Source organism: Engystomops pustulosus, chromosome 5 (genome assembly GCF_040894005.1).
Source record: "Engystomops pustulosus chromosome 5, aEngPut4.maternal, whole genome shotgun sequence".
Taxonomy (NCBI): Eukaryota; Metazoa; Chordata; class Amphibia; order Anura; family Leptodactylidae; genus Engystomops; species Engystomops pustulosus.
This window is the reverse complement of record NC_092415.1, coordinates 61,298,739-61,320,654: the sequence shown is the minus strand read 5'-3', so window position 1 is coordinate 61,320,654 and position 21,916 is coordinate 61,298,739. Positions and strand designations below refer to the sequence as shown.

At 39.6% G+C, this 21,916-nt stretch overlaps 1 protein-coding gene across 34 annotated transcripts in view; it reads left to right on the top strand.

Moving 5' to 3' along the window:
* Positions 1 to 21,916, top strand: part of EPB41L3 (erythrocyte membrane protein band 4.1 like 3) — a 144,584-nt gene that overhangs the window by 40,137 nt on the left and 82,531 nt on the right. For all 34 annotated transcript variants that reach the window (XM_072152155.1, XM_072152168.1, XM_072152164.1 and 31 more), the window contains exons 2-3: positions 8,732 to 8,912; positions 18,936 to 19,130. In XM_072152155.1, coding sequence (XP_072008256.1) covers positions 8,745 to 8,912; positions 18,936 to 19,130 — 363 coding nt within the window. In that variant the 5' untranslated portion in view covers positions 8,732 to 8,744. The remainder of the gene's footprint in view (positions 1 to 8,731; positions 8,913 to 18,935; positions 19,131 to 21,916) is intronic.

Genomic DNA, 21,916 nt, shown 5'->3' with positions numbered 1-21,916 from the left:
GGTACGCAAGGTCACTTAGTTATCCTTTTATAGACACTCCCAGAACGCACGGGTTCTGGGAGGCGCAGGAAGTGATTTAAAATTGTCCACACAACTTCTGCATATGGCTCAACAACAAATCATAACCCTTAAGCCAAAGAGCTGCCACCAGCCCAGTCCGTAAGGGGATTATATAGCGTGAGGAACCAACCCGGTAGCATGTATATATGCGAGACCCTGACGTGGGGATTCGTGGATCGGGATAAAAGAGCAACACAGATTAGATTTTATTTTTTAATTGCCATAAGGGCACACTAGACAAAACAATATATATACAGTAGAGATAAATACAGTTACACAGAGTACAAAATACAAAGTAGCACTACAAGTAACAGCAGTTCAGTAAGGTCGTTACCTTGTGTGTGGGCCTAATGGAACCTGATAGTCCACACCTTTTAAGATCCTTCTCTGCTCTTGATGTTAAAATGGTTCCCGGACAAAAGACAATGCGGCCTTAAAGGTGCCTGATTATATCAGAACCCTGGACAAATCATAGCTTCTCAAGGGGGAGTAGTAGGGTCATGGTTCTGGTATAATTGGATCCAGGTGAATCCCTGAAACGCATTGATACCAAACCTGACCCATTTGCTATGGTCCTATCCAGAGATATTGATATCTCTGAACCCAAGGGTGCTGGAGCCCCAGGAATTGGACCATTGTGATCTCCTGAAGATAACGAATCAAAAAATGTATTTGACCTTGGAGTGAGATGGACCATAACTCCATAACGGTCCCTATTCATATTTTTATGGCTCTTGGTATGTTTGAAAATTGGAGCTCAAGTCTTCAGAGACAATTCGTCTGCAGAGGTCCTTTAAAACTACACCTCCTGGATTGAATGTACACAACCTAGCTCAATTAGGCCAATTCGGGGGAAAGTGGGGAACTTGAGAAGGATAAGGTCCCCCTCCCCCTGGTCACATATATAACAGTAACATATATGTCCAGGGCTCATCTCACTGTATGCTCATACAGTGGTAAACGTCATCCTGTTCCACCTCTCCCCCATTAAAGCAGGAGAAGGAGGAGTGAACATTTGTCACTAGGAAACAATCTCAACGTGCCCATGCCAGCCGGGTAGCAAACAACCGCATACAGAGAGTTGTTTGCTTCTCTCATGCACACACGGTGGTGCGCATGAGGCCTTTAAGAAACAAATTGCAGTACATTATTAACAGCTTGAAGACGTGGGGCAAAATAGATTGTCCTTAATAGTGGGCTATTTAGTCCTTCAGATCGCATCTGGAGCAGGAGACATACTGCCTTGTCCGTGCTGCATCTTCACGGCAGAGAGATCTCTCCATGCCGAGCAATTTAACCCATTAATAGCCTTGTTCACTAGCACAATCATGGCAGCTAAGGAGAGACAGAGGGAAAAGAGATTGCACTGCGTGGGTCGGGGGTTGCTATCGCAGCCAGAGGTCTGACAAAGACCCCCATCTCTACTATGTACGGTGGCCTAATAGGCCCAGTCAAAAACTGGGTCTAATAGGCAAACTGTCAGTAAAACACTGACAGATACAATACACTGCATTACGGAAGTACAAGGGATCAATGTATCCCCAATGTAAGTCCCCTAGAAGGACAGTAAAAAAAAAAAAGTAAAATAAAGGTATTTAAAAAGTAAATAAATAAAAACACCACAAATATTCCTATAATTCTATTTTGCGTTAAGAAATTAAATTAATGAAACCCACCCCAGAAAATTGGTACCGTCCCATCCATAGTGACCTTGGCCAAACCAATATAACATTATTGTTCCTGAATTCTAAAGGGTATAAAAATAAAAAAAACTAATTAAAAATTGCAATTTTAGTGCTTTCTAACACCCAAAAAATTTAATTGAACGCAATCAAAAAGTCAGATGTAAGGGCGGCACGGTGGCTGAGTGAGTAGCACATCTGCCTTGCAGCACTGGGGTCCTGGGTTCGAATCCCACCCAGGTCAACATCTGCAAAGACTTTGTATGTTCTCTCCGTGTTTGCGTGGGTTTCCTCCGGGTACTCCGGTTTCCTCCCACACTTCAAAACATACTGTTAGGATGTTTAGATTGTGAGCCCCATTGGGGACAGGGACCGATTTGACATGCTTTGTGCAGCGCTGCGTAATCTGTGTGCGCTATATAAATAAAGAATTATTATTATTATTTATTATGTACCCTATAATAGAACCAATCTAACCATTAATTTTTCCCACAATAAACGAGCACTAATAACCCTCTTTTCAGTGAGGAATAAAAACGCTATAGCTTTCAGAATATGGCGACACTTGGGCAAATGTGGTTTCCTTATAATAGAGTTTTAATTTGCTAAAGTAACTAAATAAGAAAACATGTATGTTTTGTCGTCTACTCAATTGTACTAACGTATAGAATAATTTTATCATGTTTAGTATACTGTACGGTAAACTGCGTTAAAGTTTTAATTGTAAAAACAAGTGGCAAAACGTCTGTTTTATTCCATTCCGTCGCAGGAAAGAGTTAATAAATTTGAATAACCATGCTATTTTTACCATAAAAATTAAACCATAAAAACATACTGCAAAAAAGCAAGCCTTTATGTGTCCAAAATAAAATAAAAAAGTTTTGTCTTTTGGAATTTGACTAGACAATGATTAACATATTTTAACCCCTAAGCGCACCACGACGTTATACTACGTCCCCGGGGCTAGATGCTTAGCGCACCGGGACGTAGTATAACGTCTAGCTTCTGGGACCGGCTCACGAACGGAGCCGGTACCAGAAGCAGCGGCTGTCAGCTGTCTATCACAGCTGACACCGCGCTGTAACACCCGCGATCGGAGCCGGCTCCGATCGCGGGTGTTAACCCCTTACACGCCGCGGTCAAGCATGACCGCGGCGTGTAAGGGTGTTCCTGCTGTGGATCGGATCCCCCGTGCCGCTTACCGGGGGATCCGATCCTCTTCCGGGCAGCTCCGAGGACTGGCATGTGCCCCGGAGCTGCCCGGTCTCCATGGCAGCCAGACCCCTTCCGGGTCTGACTGCAAACTGTCTGAGCATGCGCAAGCTTGCTCAGACAGTTTACACTGCTCTACAATAAAATAGTATTGTAGAGCAGTGTATTGAACTTAAACCAGTGATCAGAGCATCACTGGTTTAAGTTCAAGTATGTATAAGTAAAAAAAAATGCAAAAACAGTTAACACTACACATTATAATAAATAAAAAATAAATACATAAAATATAAGCCCCTAAAATGTCACTTTCCCATAAAAAACTTAATAAAGTATAAAAAACATAAAAACACAAAAAAAACCTGCATATTTGGTATTGCCGCGTCCGTAACAATCTGCATAATAAAACAGAATTGTTACTGGATCCGCACGGTAAACGCCGGAGGAAAAAAACGCAAAAAACGTTCCGAAAAAAGATAATTTTTAATTAATACCCTATAAAAAATGCTCTAAAAAGTGATTTTAAAAATTTTATGCACTCTAAAATAAGCCCACTAAAAAGAACAACTGTTCTCGCAAAAAATAAGCCCCTAACCAGATTTGTCAGCCAAAAAATAAAAAAGTTATGCATATGAAAACATGGTGATGCTAAAATGAATAAGATTTTCTCCAAATTAGTTTTTATTCAGTACAATTGAATAAAATACACAAAACCCCCACATATTTGGTATCCCTGCCTCCGTAACAATCTGTATAATAAAACAGAATTGTTATTAGATCCGCAAAGTGAACCCCGTAAAAAACAACCTAAAAAAACTCTCTCTGAAAAAGATGATTTTTTATTAATGCCCTTTAAAAATGCTCTAAAAAAAGTGATTTTAAAAAGTTACGCAATCTAAAATAAGACCACTAAAAAGAGCTATCATTCTTGCAAAAAATAAGCCCTTAAACAGATTTGTGAGGTGAAAAATAAAAAAGTTATACATATGAAAGACGGTGATGCTAAAATTAACAACAATTTTACCAAATTACTTTTTATTCAGTAAAAATGGTAAAAAATAAAAAATATATATAAATGAAGTATTTTCATAATCGTGGCGACCCATAGAATAAAAATAATATACTATTTTTATGGTATGGTTAACGGCCAAATAAAAAACACATAAACATTTTCCTAAAAATTGATGATTTTCATTTCCTCCACCAACAAAGAGTTAATAAAATCTCACCAATTAGCTGTAGATGCCCCAAAATTAAATACCAGAAAAGTGCATCTCATGTGGCAAAAGAAATAAGCCCCTATAGGTCCTCATTAAAAAAAAGAAAAAAATTATAGCCTGTACAATGTGACATAGCAAATCTGATTTGGATGGCGCCTCCTTCCCTTCTATGCCCGGCCGTGCGCCCATACAGAAGTTACCACCACATATAGAGTATCCGTGTACTCGGGAGAAATTGGGTATCAAACTTTGTGGAGCCTTTTTTAATTTAATCCATTTTAAATGTTTAATTTTCCACCCAAAATGAGTGTATTGTGAAAAAATATTACAATTTGCAGACTGCACCTCCATTTTGTTTTAACCCCTATAAAACACGTAAAGGGTTAACAAACTTCTTAAAAGTCGTTTTTCATACGTTGAGGGGTGTAGTTTCCACAATGGGGTAATTTACGAGTCTTGCTATTATTTAGGCCTCTCAGTGTCAATTAGAAGTTGATCAGGTCCATCTAAGTACGGGTTTTGGCGATTTTACAAAAAATGTGAAAAATGTAACTAAATTCTGAGCCTCATAACATTCTATTAAAATATGTGGAATCTTAAAAAACCATGCCAACATAAAGCAGACATTTGGGAAATGTAAGTTATGAATTTATTTGGGTGCTATGACTGTCTGCATCAAAAGTAGAGAATTTAGAACATTGAAAATAAAGAATTTTTCAAAATTTTTGCCAAATTTTGTTTTTTTTCATAACTAAACGCAAAAGATTTCATCCAAATTTTTAAACTAATTTGAAGTACAATGTGTCACGAGAAAACAATCTCAAAATCCCCTGGATATCTCATAGCGTTCCAAAGCTATAACCACTTATAGTGACACAGGTCAGATTTGAAAAATGGGACCGCGTCCTTAAGGCCAAAATAGGCTGTGTCCCCTAGGGGTTAAAATATATTTACTAACTCCCTAATAATAATAATAATGACAAAAATCAACTGCTTTGGTTAGTAATAAAAGCAACATTTTTTAATGGGTTTAACTGATTTATAACATTCACTTTCTATTCAGTTTTCTAATCTTATTTGAATCTTTTATTTGAATTTCTTTTTATACAGAAAATGTTGTGATTTAAAATGAAGCCTTTTGTGATTTCTATTCTTAAAAATCTTTTTCTGGTGAAAGCTTAAGGGAATATTTTCTGCTCCTTGTACACCTCTCAACTCTTACAGATTTGTGTAAAGTGATGAGAGGAAAAGTCAGTTTGTGTTGAGGGCAATCTGACTTGAAGAAAACTGCACAGTGGAAAAGGGAATGTGCTAATATCGAACACAGAAAAGCAGATGTGTTAGACAGCATATACTTTCCTATTTACACCTGACAGCATTTCCCCTGAAAAGCTTACACTTTACATATCAAACCATGAGAATGAGGCCTCCCCTGATACAACTGGAAAGAAAGGAAAAATATTAAATTAATACAATGGGGTACAATGCTCCTGCATTCATACAACAATCCAATAAATAGATGGGTAAGGTACAGTGGAAGACTAGCTGCACATGAGCGTTGCAAAAATCGTCCTTGAAAAACTGACATTAATGTCCACTTTTTTTCACTGCGATTTCTTCTGTCTGGCATCTCTTTTGGACAGATCCTCATGAACTATAATCTATGAATGATCTAACCCATGAAATACAGTTCTGGAATTGGTTGTATGGGCCATTAAAACAAAAGGCCGCAGGTACTGATCAATTAGAAGGTATTGCATTTAGTGCAGCCGTGTGTGCATCTGCCCGTAAAGGAAATATATACAATTATAAAATTCAGGACCTTGGGATACCTCGGTGCAGGCTGGCTGCCGTACATACATACATTATTTCCACATACACAGGAGCTGCCTGAACTGTCCAGACAGGACTAATCAACCTGAGCTGGATGACCCATAAATAGCAGCTGGGGGATGGTGCAGCAATTGATTACTTCTGCCTGTCAGGGACAACACAGTGATGATGTTTTCTTGGGAGTGACAGAGGACGGGGAAACCGCAGATGGCTCATTAAATAAGTTATGGTTCCTGGAGTGACAGAGCCTGATTAGCATAATGTTACAATTGTTCTTTCAGCAAAACCACTCAATTCTGAGATTAAACAAGATATGTTTATGCTTCAGTGTAGATACAGCATTCCCAGGGTATGTTTGCTTCATAATGCATAAAAGCAAATGGTAGATTTCCTTTAAACTGCTGGATTATAAAAATTGTCTATCCTAATAACGTCTGTCCCTTTGTGTATATTGCTGTTATGTATATTTTTGGGACAGGATCTGCCATAACATTGCCACCACTATGATATCACGTTTTGAAGGGTGTTGTGTCATAGAAACAATGACAAGGCTCCTATTCAGACTTAGAAGTTGGCTACAGAATATGGCGGGGGGTGGTTGCCTTTCATATGCAACCCAATTAGTTTTGATTGCTGTCCCTCTACCAAAAGTGGCCATGGAATCTAAAGGGTTTAAAGAGGACCTTTCACCCTGAAAAACGGCACTGGGAGCTGCTTACTAAAGTAAGCAGCTCCTAGTGCAAAAACAAACGCAGCAGTGTTTCGATGATGGCGTTATCGGAAACCTTCAATAACGCTAACAATCACTGGAAAAGCTGGACTGTTCTCAATGCAGCCCGGCATATTCATGAGGGGGCAGGATTAGGGGCGATGACTGCCGTATGATGTGTGGCATGCACTACTGGCCTATGGAAAGTCCAGGGAAGACCGCCCCCTCATGAATACGCTGGACCACTTTGATAGAGGTCTGCCGTTTCTAGTGTACAGCGCAGCGTTGTTTGTTAGCGTTATCAGAGGTTTCCAATAACGCTATCAGTGTAACACTGCTGCGTTTGTTTTGGCACTAGGAGCTGCTTGCATTAGTAAGCAGCTCCTAGTGCAATTTTTCAGGGTGACAGGTCCTCTTTAACATCTGAGACTAGAGTATTCTGGTTCCTGGCAATGCAACAGAATGTCAACTGTGAGTTTACTGCCTGTTGTTCATGGGGCCAATTCACCTTCCTCTAAAGAATAGGGCTACTGTACTCCCATTAGATCATATATCTACAACATAGGGCAAGAAGGGATATGTGATTTGTTCGAATATAGTTTAGAGAATTGAAAGGTTGTAAGACATAAAAAAGAAGACCAGACCCTGCACATCTGTGAAAGGTTATTTTTTTTCCTGGTGGGCAGCTTCTGCTTTCTCTTTTATAACACTGGAGTATTTACATATCAAGAAGAGGATTCTGGCGGGAGAAGCAGAGGCGATGCTAAACTAAATACACATGTATGCGTGGTTAGGCTACTTTTTATCTTAGAATCTGAAATGAATGCTCAGAACACTACAATAAAAAGCTTCTGGCAGAGGAGAGCATCGCAAGCTCTGTAGGGAAGAGTTAAAATCTTCAAAGAGGTTTTTTTTTTGGATCGTTACTGATTGCCTGATTGAAAGTCCATTTGGGGACACTTGCATGGTTCCAATCTATATTCCTTTTTATCATTATACCTTTTTGGTATGCTAATCCAAAAAACATAGAATTTTTCTAAGACGTCAGATTTTTTCTGCTTACAGAGGACTTTTCAACACCCTTTTCCACTATGAAATGAAGAATAGGGGAATATACGGGTATTCTAAGCTGACCATGCAGCATAATCCTTGCAGAATGTTTGTGTTACCACTATCCCCTATAGAGCAATTTACTACATTGAAAACAGATAATCCTTTGTATTTCATACAAAACACATGTTGACAGCTTCTTCGTAGTACTAAATTGTATTTTCTAGATTTAAGTGATGTCTGAAACCTCAGTCTATAGGGTGTTTGTCAGTCACTTAATGGGAAACCTATTTCCAGAAAGCTGATGGAAATCTGTTAGAATACACGGCTTTCTTTCCTTGTTGCTATTTCCCAGACTGCAAGGACTTGCTAAAGTCTGTTGGATCCATCAGGAATGAATGAGCCCTTATCTGGAATCCATTCTATACAACAGATTGCTCTAAAAAAAACCCTTCCAATCTGTTAATAATCTAGTTTCTTGCATGATCTTTATTTTACATCTCCACAGAAACTTTAACTTACAGCTTTGATTATGGCTTAATCCTCCGAACCCCCTGATGATACCATTACTGAAGTGGCCGACCCCCCCCCCCCCCTCTTCCCCAAACCAGACTATGGCTGTCACACCATGTGACTAGTCTGTGCTTGTCTCAGTGTCGGGTCGGGTTATTCATTTATTTTGGTGTGTGTGTGTGTGTGTGTGTGTGTGTGTTTTTTTTTTAAGGAAGTATCTTGTATTTTTAGATTTTTAATTAAGTAGCTGTTAGTTTACACCATTTTCTTAGAATGAGGAGTTTGAAAAGTCTTTTCTCTTCAGTCCGGTTTGTGTTGTATTTTCACTTTTTATTTGTTCTCTTAGATTGCGCTGGTTATCCCCAGTTGTGTTTTTTTTCACAGTTTTTATTGGTACTAAGAAATTTTGATTGTATTTATTGCAATCTTTATCTCAATATCTTCTTTTTTTCCAGGAAATAAAACAACATGACTTTAGAAACGGGTCCTGATTCTGAATCCAAGCAAGACCAAGAGAAAGACCAGAAGGGGACGAGTGGAACACAACCGGGGCAACAGCCTGGAGACGATCATCAGAACGCATTAGAACATTTTCCTGCGGCAGCAGCACACAGTACTCCCTTGAAAAGCGAAAAGGCAAGTGTCATCTAGTTTTCTTTCTCATCATACTAAATTGTTGCCATTATCAGGTAGGGAAGTAAGAGTTCTCCTTACAGAGACTGCCAATTAAGGCTGCCTTATAGGCGTGTGAAGACTTATAGCCATTGACGCTCCACTAGCGGATTTCGGGTAAATATGCAAATAGGTTTTCCAGGATGGTATAAGGAAAATCATGCCTACAAGGCGACCTTAATCGGCAAGCTCTCCGTAAGGAGAACTCTTACTTCCTGACCCTAATCAAAAGCCTCTCACTTAGACAAACCAGTTCCCTACGCTGTACTGAAGAGACCCAAACAGGTTGAAACAGCGCTGTCTACAGTTGGAAATCTGTTCCTTCTGGAATAGATATACTGGTTTTGTCTTAATCCTGCATCATGTCATTAGGCCTCCTGAAGGTCATCCTTGATGTCAAAAGAGCAGCCTTACAAGGTAGCTAAAAGAGGCGTGATTTTCCTTATCCCATCCCGTAAAACCTATTTGCATATTTTCCCATTATTATTCAACCAGCTATGATTAATGAACTGTCCATTGAGTGAAAAATCAATACAAACTAATGATTTCCAGTTCACGTTTGTGTGCTCACCTCCACATGACTGTGAAGAGACCAAATACTAAAAACTTTTTCACTAGTTGGTCATATTTGAAAAATGTGGAGATCACTAGAAATTATAGTAAAATACATTTCCGTCTATAATTTTTTTTTTTTTAGTGATGAATTCTTAATTTTATGCTTTTTAACTGGTTTGTGTTGTGGCCGCTTAGATAATTGGTCACTAATGTTTTATCTCTGGAGGGCTGACATCTGGGACTCCTGTTGATATATGATCGGAGGTGCAGACCCAGACAGTCTGTGCAGACATGTTGTCTCTAGGTAAACAAAAGATTAGATTCTTCCAGCCCCTTCATTCTGCTAAACAACTGTCTGAGGATTGATCCCTCACATAATATACTTTTAGTATACCTAATGAAGACTCGAAGACCCATATTCATTATTATGCCTGATGTGCAAAAGACTGTATCTCCAATATGTTGTTTAGTCTTAAGCAATCATCTAAACTCTGGCCATACATAAACATTTAGAGCAAACCCTTTCTCCATGTTATGAGGAAACTATGTTTTTCAATCTTCAAAATGTGTGTGTCTTTTTTGGAAGGATGCGAGATACAAGCCTGTGCCATGGCCACACCCTACAGGTAAATCTCTGATATCTACCACCAGACTCAAAGATTGGTGTAAACTAAGCACACTGAGGTACTGGTGTGTGCCACCTCTTCATATGCCCTTGTTTTAAGAAATACAGGGTTAAAAAAATATGCAAATGAGTCTGAGGGACTCCGGGCTCCATCGACATCTATGGAGCCCCTTAGGGTCATTTGCATCATTTTAAAAACCTTTTAAAAGAATTCTTGGTTTACAATCCTTCATCCTAGTGGTAGATGAACTTGTCTACAAGTTGGAGTTGAATTTGAAGCAAGCATTTACCAAATAAGACAGAATGTTCATTTTTGTAAAAAACCTAATATATGGTAGAGATTTTCATAAAAAGCATTGAGTGTCTTAATTTGGGGTGATTAATGGCCTAACAGCGCTTCTCTATTTATACCAACTGGGTTCAAATGATTGCTTATCAGCATGACCATCACTCGAGCTTACTGCATGCTGCCATCTAATCATGTTACATGGATTTATGAGATTAACTTCTTATATATTAAATGTAAAAGTAGAGACAAAATTTGCCAATTCAGGAATTTTTTTTTATTTTTGACAGTAAATGGATATATTAGGTCAAAAAGAATTCACAATAGGTTAAGTAGCAAAAATCAAGCAGAGTAGCAAAACTTTCCACAAGAAATTGTGCTGAGAACTTCTCATTACCGAGAATATGAATTCCATCCATGAATCATAGAGCTTCACAATGGTATTCCTACACATCTGCTTATGACCTGGAGAGTACAGCTGAGACATATCCTCTGAAGCAGAAGAAATATTCATTTCCCCCTACTCTTGGAATCTGGAAAACAACCAACAAGTACACAAAGTTGCATTTTAATTAATTTTCCACAGCATAACTTTTCTGTAGGAAAAAATACAGAATAAAGTAAAATAAAGTAGGGCAGAAAGATATCGTATTTGATGCTGAAAGTGCTGAACCGGTTAAATGCATTTTTTAAGACTTGGGCCTATTTACTAAAGCACTACATTCTGCTGATGGTGCCAAGGACACTTTTTACTATAACTTATTAGAGAATTTTCCTTTTCTTCTGCTTATCAGCCTTCTTCACCCCCTGCCTCCTAAACTGGTAATCAAGTCTATGGGGAAGGGGGGAGGAGAGGAGGAGTAAGCCGTCTGAAATAAAGATTGTTATTATTATAAGGAAAATGAGAGGCACACAAAGATGTCTCTAGGCTTCTAGTGAGTGTTAACCTGACTGCTGCTAGTTCTGAACAGAATCGCTTCTTTGAGGTAGCAATTTATGTGCAACCTCATAGCGGCTAACTTCCACCTACTGGAGAAAAATAGGGCTACTTCTCATCCACAGCACATGAAAAATAGCTTATTCCTAAAAGCTACCTAAAACGAGAGACGTTCTTTAAATACAATTGAACAGGCGTCTACTCCAAGTGGCTGTCCCATGAGAAGAACCCTGCCTGTATCACCAAGTAAGGCACATGAACACCATTAAAGGGGTATTCCCATGAAGATAAGTTTTTTATATGTACTCAAAATAACACATTCTCTAATTCACTGTTATTAACAAAAATGCAGCATTTCACAGATATAAGTCTAACCAGTCTCTATCAGTCCTGCTGTAAACAATTTCAGTTGCCCCTAGATACGACCCTGTAACTTCAGACTTGGGGTCGGGTGCCATCTTGGATTCCTGTGTGAGATTGTGCATATGAGATTTCTGTGTCTTGTGTCTGTAGCCAGGGCCCCTGCTGTCCTTTCATGGAGCTCACAATAGCACATACACTAATTCACTTCCTGGCAGGAGATTGTGAGGAGAGACAAGCTGCAAACTACAAGCTACAAGTAGATAGGTGATCCGGGGGAAGGGGGATGCAGGCACATAGCTGTGAGACTGAGAAGGGCTGTAGCAGGGCTGACTCTGTAATAGGCATCTAATGGATCTCATGCATCTCTGATCTTTCTAATCTTTCTATGTGTCAGTGTGTTAGTACAATGTTAGAAACCAGATGAAAGTGTATATACACCTTGTACCCTGATAATCTAACCACATACTCACCCCACAGAAATAGATGGGTCATAAAGCGTCTGCTAAGAGAGTCCCCGGCCACACCTTGGGATTTTACACTGAGCAGCATAGAGAGTGATAGGAGCTAAAACCGCAATAAACCTGAGTAAAATAGTACAGTACAGTAAGGGGTTAAAATGATCTTTGTGTTAACATCACTAGGGGATTAAAATGTGAGAATTTTCTTTCGTGGAAAAACCCCTTTAAGGATTTGGTAGAATGGAACATTTTCATGCATAGTGGGAAGCTGCTTAGTTACTTTAGTAGAATCAGAACATATTTTAAGGGCTGTTATAAACACTAATTCCTTCGATACTTTTTACAGACCTTTAAACATGCTAATAAATAGCTGTTTTATCAGTATTTTTGATCGTTTATGCCCCATTAGATTTTTATACTCTCACTTCATCACAATATCACATCAATTTATGGAAAATGTCATGTGTAATAAGTGTTTTTCTATTAAAAAAAATAAACTTTTCAAATAAAGGGTATGAATCTTGGACTGATGTTGTTTTCTATTCTACCCATTGCATTTGTGAAATGACTGGCTGTAAACCACTTTTTCTGTGCTTGTTTGTTTGGGGAAACCTTTGCTGACGGTCACCAGATTCTGACAGCCTGTCTTATTCTAAAAATAGGCAGTTCTGCTTTTCTAGCAATGACATCAAGTCATTGTGGACTACTTAACATGTAATGTAATATGATCACATTTTTGGACCAGCTCGCAAATGTATACGCTTCAGAGCCTTTGGGGAGGGCTGAATTACACTCAAGTAATTTTGGAATACAAACACATAATAGGGATTGCAATGTTGAAACCATCCAAGTGTGATGTGCCCTGAAAAGTATTATGAGGAAACCCATGTGTATTTGTCTTGGATAAGCAATTTCCTGTAATATCTTGTACAGCCCCTACATTTTAATTACTTTGAGGGTAGCAGTCCAAAAATGTAGACTCTTACTTTACACAAATAAATACAAAACAGCTGTTCCAATTGAATGCTGACTAAAATGTATTGCAAAAGCGGAAAAACCATTCACCTGGAATTGCCTTTGCTCGAAGCTGTGATTGCTGTGATCATTGAGTAAAACTTACTGAATAGTAAAGGGGAATTCTAAAACTTTGTTATGTACCATATTTTATCAGAGGAGAGTACCTCATTCCCCAATTGCTTTGCTCTTTCCATGCTCTGTGCATCACTGATATACTAATATAATAACTCCATAATGGTGTTAGCTGTTGGTGTAGCTGTACAAGTAGCATCAAGTCCCGACGTTTAATAGTAAAAGACTTGCACAACTCCAGTTGGATAAATTTAAATCAGAATATTTCCCGTACAGATCATTCAAAATACAAAAACTAAACATATAAGGAAATTAATTTTTAAATGACGTGTACAATTTTTTTAATGGACCAGGATCACTGCATATACAGTATATACACTCAATGGCCACTTTATTAGGTACACCAGTCCAACTGCTCATTAACACTTAATTTCTAATCAGCCAATCACATGGCGGCAACTCAGTGCATTTAGGCATGTAGACATGGTCAAGACAATCTCCTGCAGTTCAAACCGAGCATCAGTATGGGGAAGAAAGATGTTGAGTGCCTTTGAACGTGGCATGGTTGTTGGTGCCAGAAGGGCTGGTCTGAGTATTCAGAAACTGCTGATCTACTGGGATTTTTACGCACAACCATTTCTAGGGTTTACAGAGAATGGTCCGAAAAAGAAAAAACATCCAGTGAGCGGCCGTTCTGTGGGCGGAAATGCCTTGTTGTTGCCAGAGGTCAGAGGAGAATGGGCAGACTGGTTCGAGCTGATAGAAAGGCAACCGTTACAACCAAGGTAGGCAGAAGAGCATCTCTGAACGCACAGTACGTCGAACTTTGAGGCAGATGGGCTACAGCAGCAGAAGACCACACCGGGTGCCACTCCTTTCAGCTAAGAACAGGAAACTGAGGCTACAATTTGCACAAGCTCATCGAAATTGGACAGTAGAAGATTGGAAAAACGTTGCCTGGTCTGATGAGTCTCGATTTCTGCTGCGACATACGGATGGTAGGGTCAGAATTTAGCGTCAACAACATGAAAGCATGGATTCATCCTGCCTTGTATCAATGGTTCAGGCTGGTGGTGGTGGTGTCATGGTGTGGGGAATATTTTCTTGGCACTCTTTGGGCCCCTTGGTACCAATTGAGCATCGTTGCAATGCCACAGCCTACCTGAGTATTGTTGCTGACCATGTCCATCCCTCTATGACCACAATGTACCCAACATCTGATGGCTACTTTCAGCAGGATAATGCGCCATGTCATAAAGCTGGAATCATCTCAGACTGGTTTCTTGAACATGACAATGAGTTCACTGTACTCAAATGGCCTCCACAGTCACCAGATCTCAATCCAATACAGCATCTATGAGATGTGGTGGAACGGGAGATTCACATCATGGATGTGCAGCCGACAAATCTGCAGCAACTGTGTGATGCCATCATGTCAATATGGTCCAAAATCTCTGAGGAATGCTTCCAGCACCTTGTTGAATCTATGCCACGAAGAATTGAGGCAGTTCTGAAGGCAAAAGGGGGTCCAACCTGTTACTAGCATGGTGTACCTAATAAAGTGGCCGGTGAGTGTACATGTAGTGGGTCTGTTTATTGCTCCTAAATCCCACATCGACATTTAAGCCTCTTCATTATTCTCCCTAGCCTTTTCCAAGGTCCTATGCCAGGATGATCAGGGGGAACTTTGTTGTGTGTCGTATGTCAAATAGCCGCTGTTACCTTTTTTTTTATAGTGGCATAATGAACAAGCAACCTGGACTTATCCTGGATGAAAGCGGTGTCATTTTTATTGACAAATTAAGGTTTTGTTTGGCAGCTAATGGCAGTCTGGTTCAAGTATGGAGGCCCTACAGGGAGCACTTCCATCCTGCAATTACTCTGGAACACAACACTGTGCCAACTATTGATGTAATGATCTGGGGAGCCATTGAGAACACTAAAATCTCAGCAATATGTGTTATGGCTACATTTGTTTTATCTCATTTTGCAGCAACTTATAAAGATAAAACCGCAGTTTTTTTCATACGCCACCACTCCTGCATAGGCGTATGATTGCGGCCACGCCCTCCACCACCTTAACCCCAGCCACCGGGCAAAACACATACACCAGGTCTGACCCTCTGTCCCCTCCAAGTAGTCACTGATCACTAATATAACCTCAAATATTTCCGCTGCATAAGCAATTATTTCACTGCTCCTACACCAGAAAACTGGCGTAGAAGCAGTGATAAATCTACCACAAATTTTTAAAAGTAAAAGAGTGTAAACTGTTCTAGAGCATTGCTATGGATATTCAAAGAGAAGCGAGAGACCTGTAGATTGGCTATACATATAGATTTTGTCTTGATATGAGATGAAATAAAGTTATTCTTAAGTGCATTGGAAACTTTTCACTAGATGACTTGCTTGCTTCAATGGTTAAGGTTGCATGGAGCATGACAAGGTGTATGTGAGAATCCAGACAGTTTTATTACATCACACATAGTAAGTGGCTAAGTACTACATACTATGAATACATAAGTAAAAAAATAAAACAATGCCATCCATATCATTTAAAAGTCCTTGTCTTATCTTGTTAATATTGCACATGATTGCTGTAGGACTCAATTAGTAATATTAAAGATGCCCTTATTCCACTGGCTCAAGGTCTATTAAATGGCTTTCCAAATGAAATTAGTAACACCTGCTACAGAAAATGTAGCAGAACCCCAAGCCAAGTCCGTGAATGGTTCCTGCTTTGCCTAATTAAACCTTTCTGAGCGGAAATAAAAGAGGAAAGTCTGGTGCTGAGACAAAATGTAACACTTGTCTCCCATGTTTTACAAGTCCCTCCAGCAGAGAAAAGCATCTTTTCAGGAGTTTTGACAGGTACAGAACGACTCATTTCAATTTGGATACCATCAGGGAAAACTAGCACAGCGAAACTGAAGGAGAATAAAGATATAGAAGCCTGACAGCAGGCTCATCTTCAAGATGTTCATCGCCAGTAAGGATGTAACAAAGTTACTTGCAGTAACAGTATTGGAAAATTGTTATGTTCCTGTATATTCTTGAGTGTTTATTTCACTAATGGAAAGCAGATGTTTGAAAATCACATTTTTCTCCAAATCATCTCAAAACTTTACCTGTAATGCATGATCCAGTAATGTGATGCAGATCCTAAGAACGTTCTGCCTGTTGTCCACAGATGCTTCCGAAATGTAGATGCATATATTACATATAATGAATAAGCTAGCAATTTTGGACTTTTTGTTCTGTATTTTGGTTGCATGTTTCTTGAATGAATTTGCCCACTGGTTCCTTGGATCCCGATTCCTTGTTCTGGACTGTCCTGAAACTTCCTTTTAATTCATTTTCAGTGAACATATAGCATAGACGTTGACAAATCTTCCCTTACAAAACTATTAAAGGGGTATTTCCAGGAATATTAACGTCTGATGCAAAAAACCATAATGCTATAAATAAATGAAAACAACAAAAGTCAATGTCATTAATCACAAACTGGAGTTTATAGTTTGGTTTTATGAGTCACAAAATTGTATGGCCTTTCTAAAATAGGCTGAGTTATCTCCAAGATGGCCGCAATCTGCAACTATAAGTCCCATGATCCCGCAGTTCTCAGTCACAGCTCCTCACTCTTATACTCTGCTTCCAGTCTAACAGACTGTCTTGCTCTGTCACCATAGTAATGATGTGTGTAACTGCCATCACTGCACATTTCCCCACTTAGGTGGGTCCTACCACAACACTGGCCATACATGATGCACTGCAAAAAAATTACTACAGCCAAACATAGTGATAATTGCATGACATGCCCAGGCAGTTACAGGTCATGTGTCTCCACCACAGGGAAAAAGTCACAGGATTGATTAAAGGGCCGTAGCAATTTAATTCTTCATTTCATGTCCACAGCATATTTCTGCTAAGGGGAGCAAAATTTTAAATAACAACTAATTACATATTAGGGTATATTTTAATGACCTATTTAAATATGAGTAATGCTTATTACTGGAATATCCCTTTAATGAAAAACCTTTAACCTACTTTTGATCATTTTAGGAAGTAGAATCCTTTAGAAATTCTGGCACCATGGAAAGGATATTTTCCTTATCTGTAGTGCAGAATTATAAAAGCCACTGGGCCATATATATAAAAACTGTACCTAGCTTTAGTTAGCACTTTCTTTATGCAAGTTGCAATAGTTTTGCATGTTCTTAGTTGATCCAGTCAGTTTTTGGGCTTATCAAACAGTTGCACTTTTTTTTCTTGGTGCACTTTGCTTCATGCTGTTGCGACAGAATTGTGCCGCATCTCAGTTATAAATGTGGCCTAAACTAGGAACATATACCAACATGCCGATTTAGGTGCACGGTATTAAAAAGTGTCAAAAATGCAACCGCGACACAACTGTGGCGCCCAAACATAACAAATACATGTGCACGCTCCATAGACACTTTATTTCATGCAAATGTGGACCAAAAATTAGCACTGACAAAATAAGGTATCTGTGCTGCAGCATTCCTTTATCCACACAGGAGAGTGGCTCCGTGCTATTGTTTAGTGAGTGTCTCGGCAGGTCTGTACATAGGTGGTAGAGCTGTTTGTAGTTCAAACCTTTAAATTATACAGTAAAATAAGACAGAAACGTCATGGTTTTACAAAGCAAAAACATGGGGGAGGGTCATTTACTAAGGGCCCGATTCGCGGTTTCCTGACGTGTTACCCGAATACTTCTGATTTGCGCCGATTTTCCCCTGAATTCCCCGGCATTTTGGCGCACGCGATCGGATTGTGGCGCATCAGTGCTGGCATGCACGCGACGGAAATCGGGGGCCGTGGCTGAACGAAAACCCGACGTATTCGGAAAAACCTCCGCATTTAAAAAAAAAAAAATGTGTCGGGGAGCTTGCACTTACCTTCACTAGGAATAGGCTGGTGAACTTGAGTGCGTTCTTCAGTGCAGCGCCACCTGGTGGACGTCGGAGGAACTGCCTTAATGAATCCTGGCTGGACCCGAATCCACCTCAGAGAACGCGCCGCTGGATCGCAAATGACCAGGTAAGTAAATCTGCCCCATGGTGTACATAAGGGTGTGGTCACATGTAGGGCTTTGATTCACACTGCTCAATTGCATATGCGTTTCTATGGAAACACTTGCAATCGGTAACTAGCAACCGTTGTCTTACATTTAAATATTACAAGACACCCGGTTACGGATTGCATGCGCTTCCATAGAAACACATATGCAATCGGGCCGTGGCAAGCCCCGTGCGTTTTGATTACGAATTCAAAGTGCTACGTGTGATCGCACCCTGCATGTCACAAATCCATTTAACCTGTTATGTGCCAAGACACCACCCCATTATATTGATTATGCAAATCCTGAAAGTGAAAACCTGCTGGAAGCTTTAAGTCCCTCCCATTTGGAGCCCATGTTTTCTACCATAAATGATAAAATAGTCTGAAGCTTCCATGCAGTGATCTGTATGTCCTCTTTCCAACACATTTTCTATTTCACTGCCCTGCAATTTTCGATCGGGAGGATTACAAGTGCATCATTTTTAGCTAAAACATTAGCAATGAGTGGTATCATTTACACCTGCACTAGGTTCCTGAATAACACCTTCACGCCTTCTGAACGAAACCTGATCTACTAATTTTCTCTCTACAGAACTCAGACAAAGACTGGGATAAAGAGGCTTCTGCAAAACAACTTGAGTATCAACAACTTGAAGACGACAAAGTCTCTCAGAAATCAGTTTCTAGCAAGCTTTCCAAATCTCCTCTGAAATCTGCCAAGAGACCTAAGAACATGCAGGCTAAAGTCACACTCCTTGATGGCTCGGAGTACACGTGCGAGGTGGAGGTAAGACAATTTCATGTTCGTATGTAGCAAAAAATGCTATGCTGACAGTTTACCATAGTCATGTTTACATAGAGCGAGTGAACTTTGGTGGAGTGTTGGTTTAGGCAGTGTTTTGGCTTAGCTGGTAGCGGTGTTATGTAGATTTTGATCTGGGCAGCAGTGGGTCACTGACAGTAATATTGTCATAAGCATGAATGTTCTTATTAAAAATTTAGTGGTGCACATTTGCATAATGTAGTTGATGCATTTCCAACATTGCTCCTTATTACCACCTTATGACTGGCAAAGAATTCAACATCTGCTAAGAGTTTGTATGCTCTCTCTGTGTTTGCGTGGGTTTCCTCCGGGTCCTCCAGTTTCCTTCCACACTCCAAAACATACTGGTAGGTTGATTGGATTGTGAGCTCCCATGGGGACAGGGACTGGTTTGGCAAGCTCTGTGCAGCGCTGCGTAATCTGTGTGTGCTATATAAATAATGGAAGAATTATTATTATTATTATTTTTATTATTAAGAATTAGAAAAGTGCTTATAGTATAGCAAAGTGAAGTATAGCAAAGTATAGTAAAGTGAGTATAGCAAACATCTAAAATACTTTTGAAATATTAACTGATTTCATCATTCACACCGTTTTATGTGCTTTTTAAAAATTTTTATGTAGATGCCATATTTTGAAGTTTATTCAGTTTGCCTATTCATCTTAAAAAAAAATCCTGCTTCAATCCATTCAAAAGTAGAGCATTTCCTAGTCAAAAAATGAGCACTCATAGACTATAGTTTATGAGGATCCATGAAAAATGCAAGCAAATCAGCCGTTAAAAACAGATGAGATTTTTCACAGTTTTTCAGTTCGATTTGTTTGTGTACAGGACGCCCATTATGAAAATATTATATGTATTGCTCTTTTTTTTTCTTGGTGTACGCCAAAGAGGGATACCATTCTGCAAATGACTATTTGGTAAAATGGAAGGATGTGATAATATGCCCTTACCCTGGACATGCTCTTCTGGGGCCCTAAGGTTGTCCTCTGCATGAGGTCTCTTTGTCACAGTTACCGGTTCAGTTAATGAGCGATAGCCATGAAGTTCCTGGCAACCTTTACCGGACACAACTTTCTGCATATGGTAAATCAGAATCTGGAGGATCTCTGGAAACTTTTCTACTAAAACATTCAGTATAATCTTTGCTCAAATGACTTCCATTTTTGTGCCGTGGGTGGTTCACAGCAGTGAGATGACTCAGTTCTCAATTATAAGGTACGAGACTGAAGCTGAATTCATTAAATGGAAATTATCACCTTTATCACTGTCTCCGCTTATAAATGAAGATGAAAATGAGTGTGACATTCCAGAGGTAGCGCTCATCAGGACCATATACATTTGCTTTAGGATTAAATTAACGCAAGTGTAGTAGGTTACTCAGATCTGCTATCTTACTATACATCAGTCATCTCTTATGCCTTGTATGTATAGTATATTCACCATATAAGACATAGGAGGTTTATGTATGTAGCCACTATTAAGCCACCAAAGGGTACCAGTTCCTTACAGTTTTCTAGATCTCTGCTTACTGTCATTGAATACAATGCTTCCTTGTACAGGCGGTCCCTGACTTAAAGGGCACCTACCACCCCGATTCTCCCTATAAAGGTAGATTGGGTGGTAGGTGGATGAATGGGATGTGAGGATAGCCCTTTTTTGGGCTAATCCTCACGTCCCGGCTATCTTTTAGAAAACTTTAATGAAGGCATATGTAAAAAATTTTTATGCGGCTACTGGGGCGTGGAGTAGCCGGACATGTGGCTACTGGTCGCGGCTACTCCACGCCCTAGTAGCCACATTACTCCGCCTACCATTTAATCTTCAGCCCTCATCCTAGTCCCCAGCTTTCTGCGCATGCAGATGCCGGGGGACTCGGACGAGGGCGCGCAGCTACGAGGAGCTGCGCGTCAAAGATTAAATGGTAGGCGGAGTAACGTGGCTACTAGGGCGTGGAGTAGCCGTAACCAGTAGCCTCATGTCCGGCTACTCCACGCCCCAGTAGCCGCATAAAAAAAATTTACATATGCCTTCATTAAAGTTTTCGAAAAGATAGCCGGGACGTGAGGATTAGCCCAAAAAAGTCCCATTCATCCACCTACCACCCGTTCTACCTTTATAGGTAGAATCGGGGTGGTAGGTTCCCTTTAAGAATACCCGACGCATAGACAGACCTCTCTTCCAATGGTGACCTCCAATGAAGCTCTCTGGATGCTTTACTTAAGGTGTCTGTAATGAAGTTTTAGTGATAATCCTTGGTCCCATGACAGCACAAAATTTTGAAAACTGAATTATTTCTGCAAAAAAAAAAAATTTTACAATTATAACATATCAGTTCTGACTTGCATACAAATTTAACTTAAATGTACCTGTAAAGTTATTTGACACAAAATAGTTTTATCACAGCTGAAAAAAACCTTTGACAACAATTCCATGCCTCTGGCTTCTTTCTATGCTGAGATATAGGGCTAATAAATATATGGGGTTATAAAATACTCTCAGATTTTTATGAAGTGGACGGAACTTCCTGGTTGTGACATCAGCTAAGGGCAATGATACCAAAGCAGTGATGGCATTCCCGTGAACGTGCACAAACAGCTCAGCCAATCAGGACACAAGGTAGGGAAGGCAGAGCACTGGATCATACAGTAATCTACAACATCACAAAGAAGATGATTTATTAAAACATGTCCAACTACACCATAAAACACCTACATAGAAAAGTACACATATAAAAACACAAAGTGAA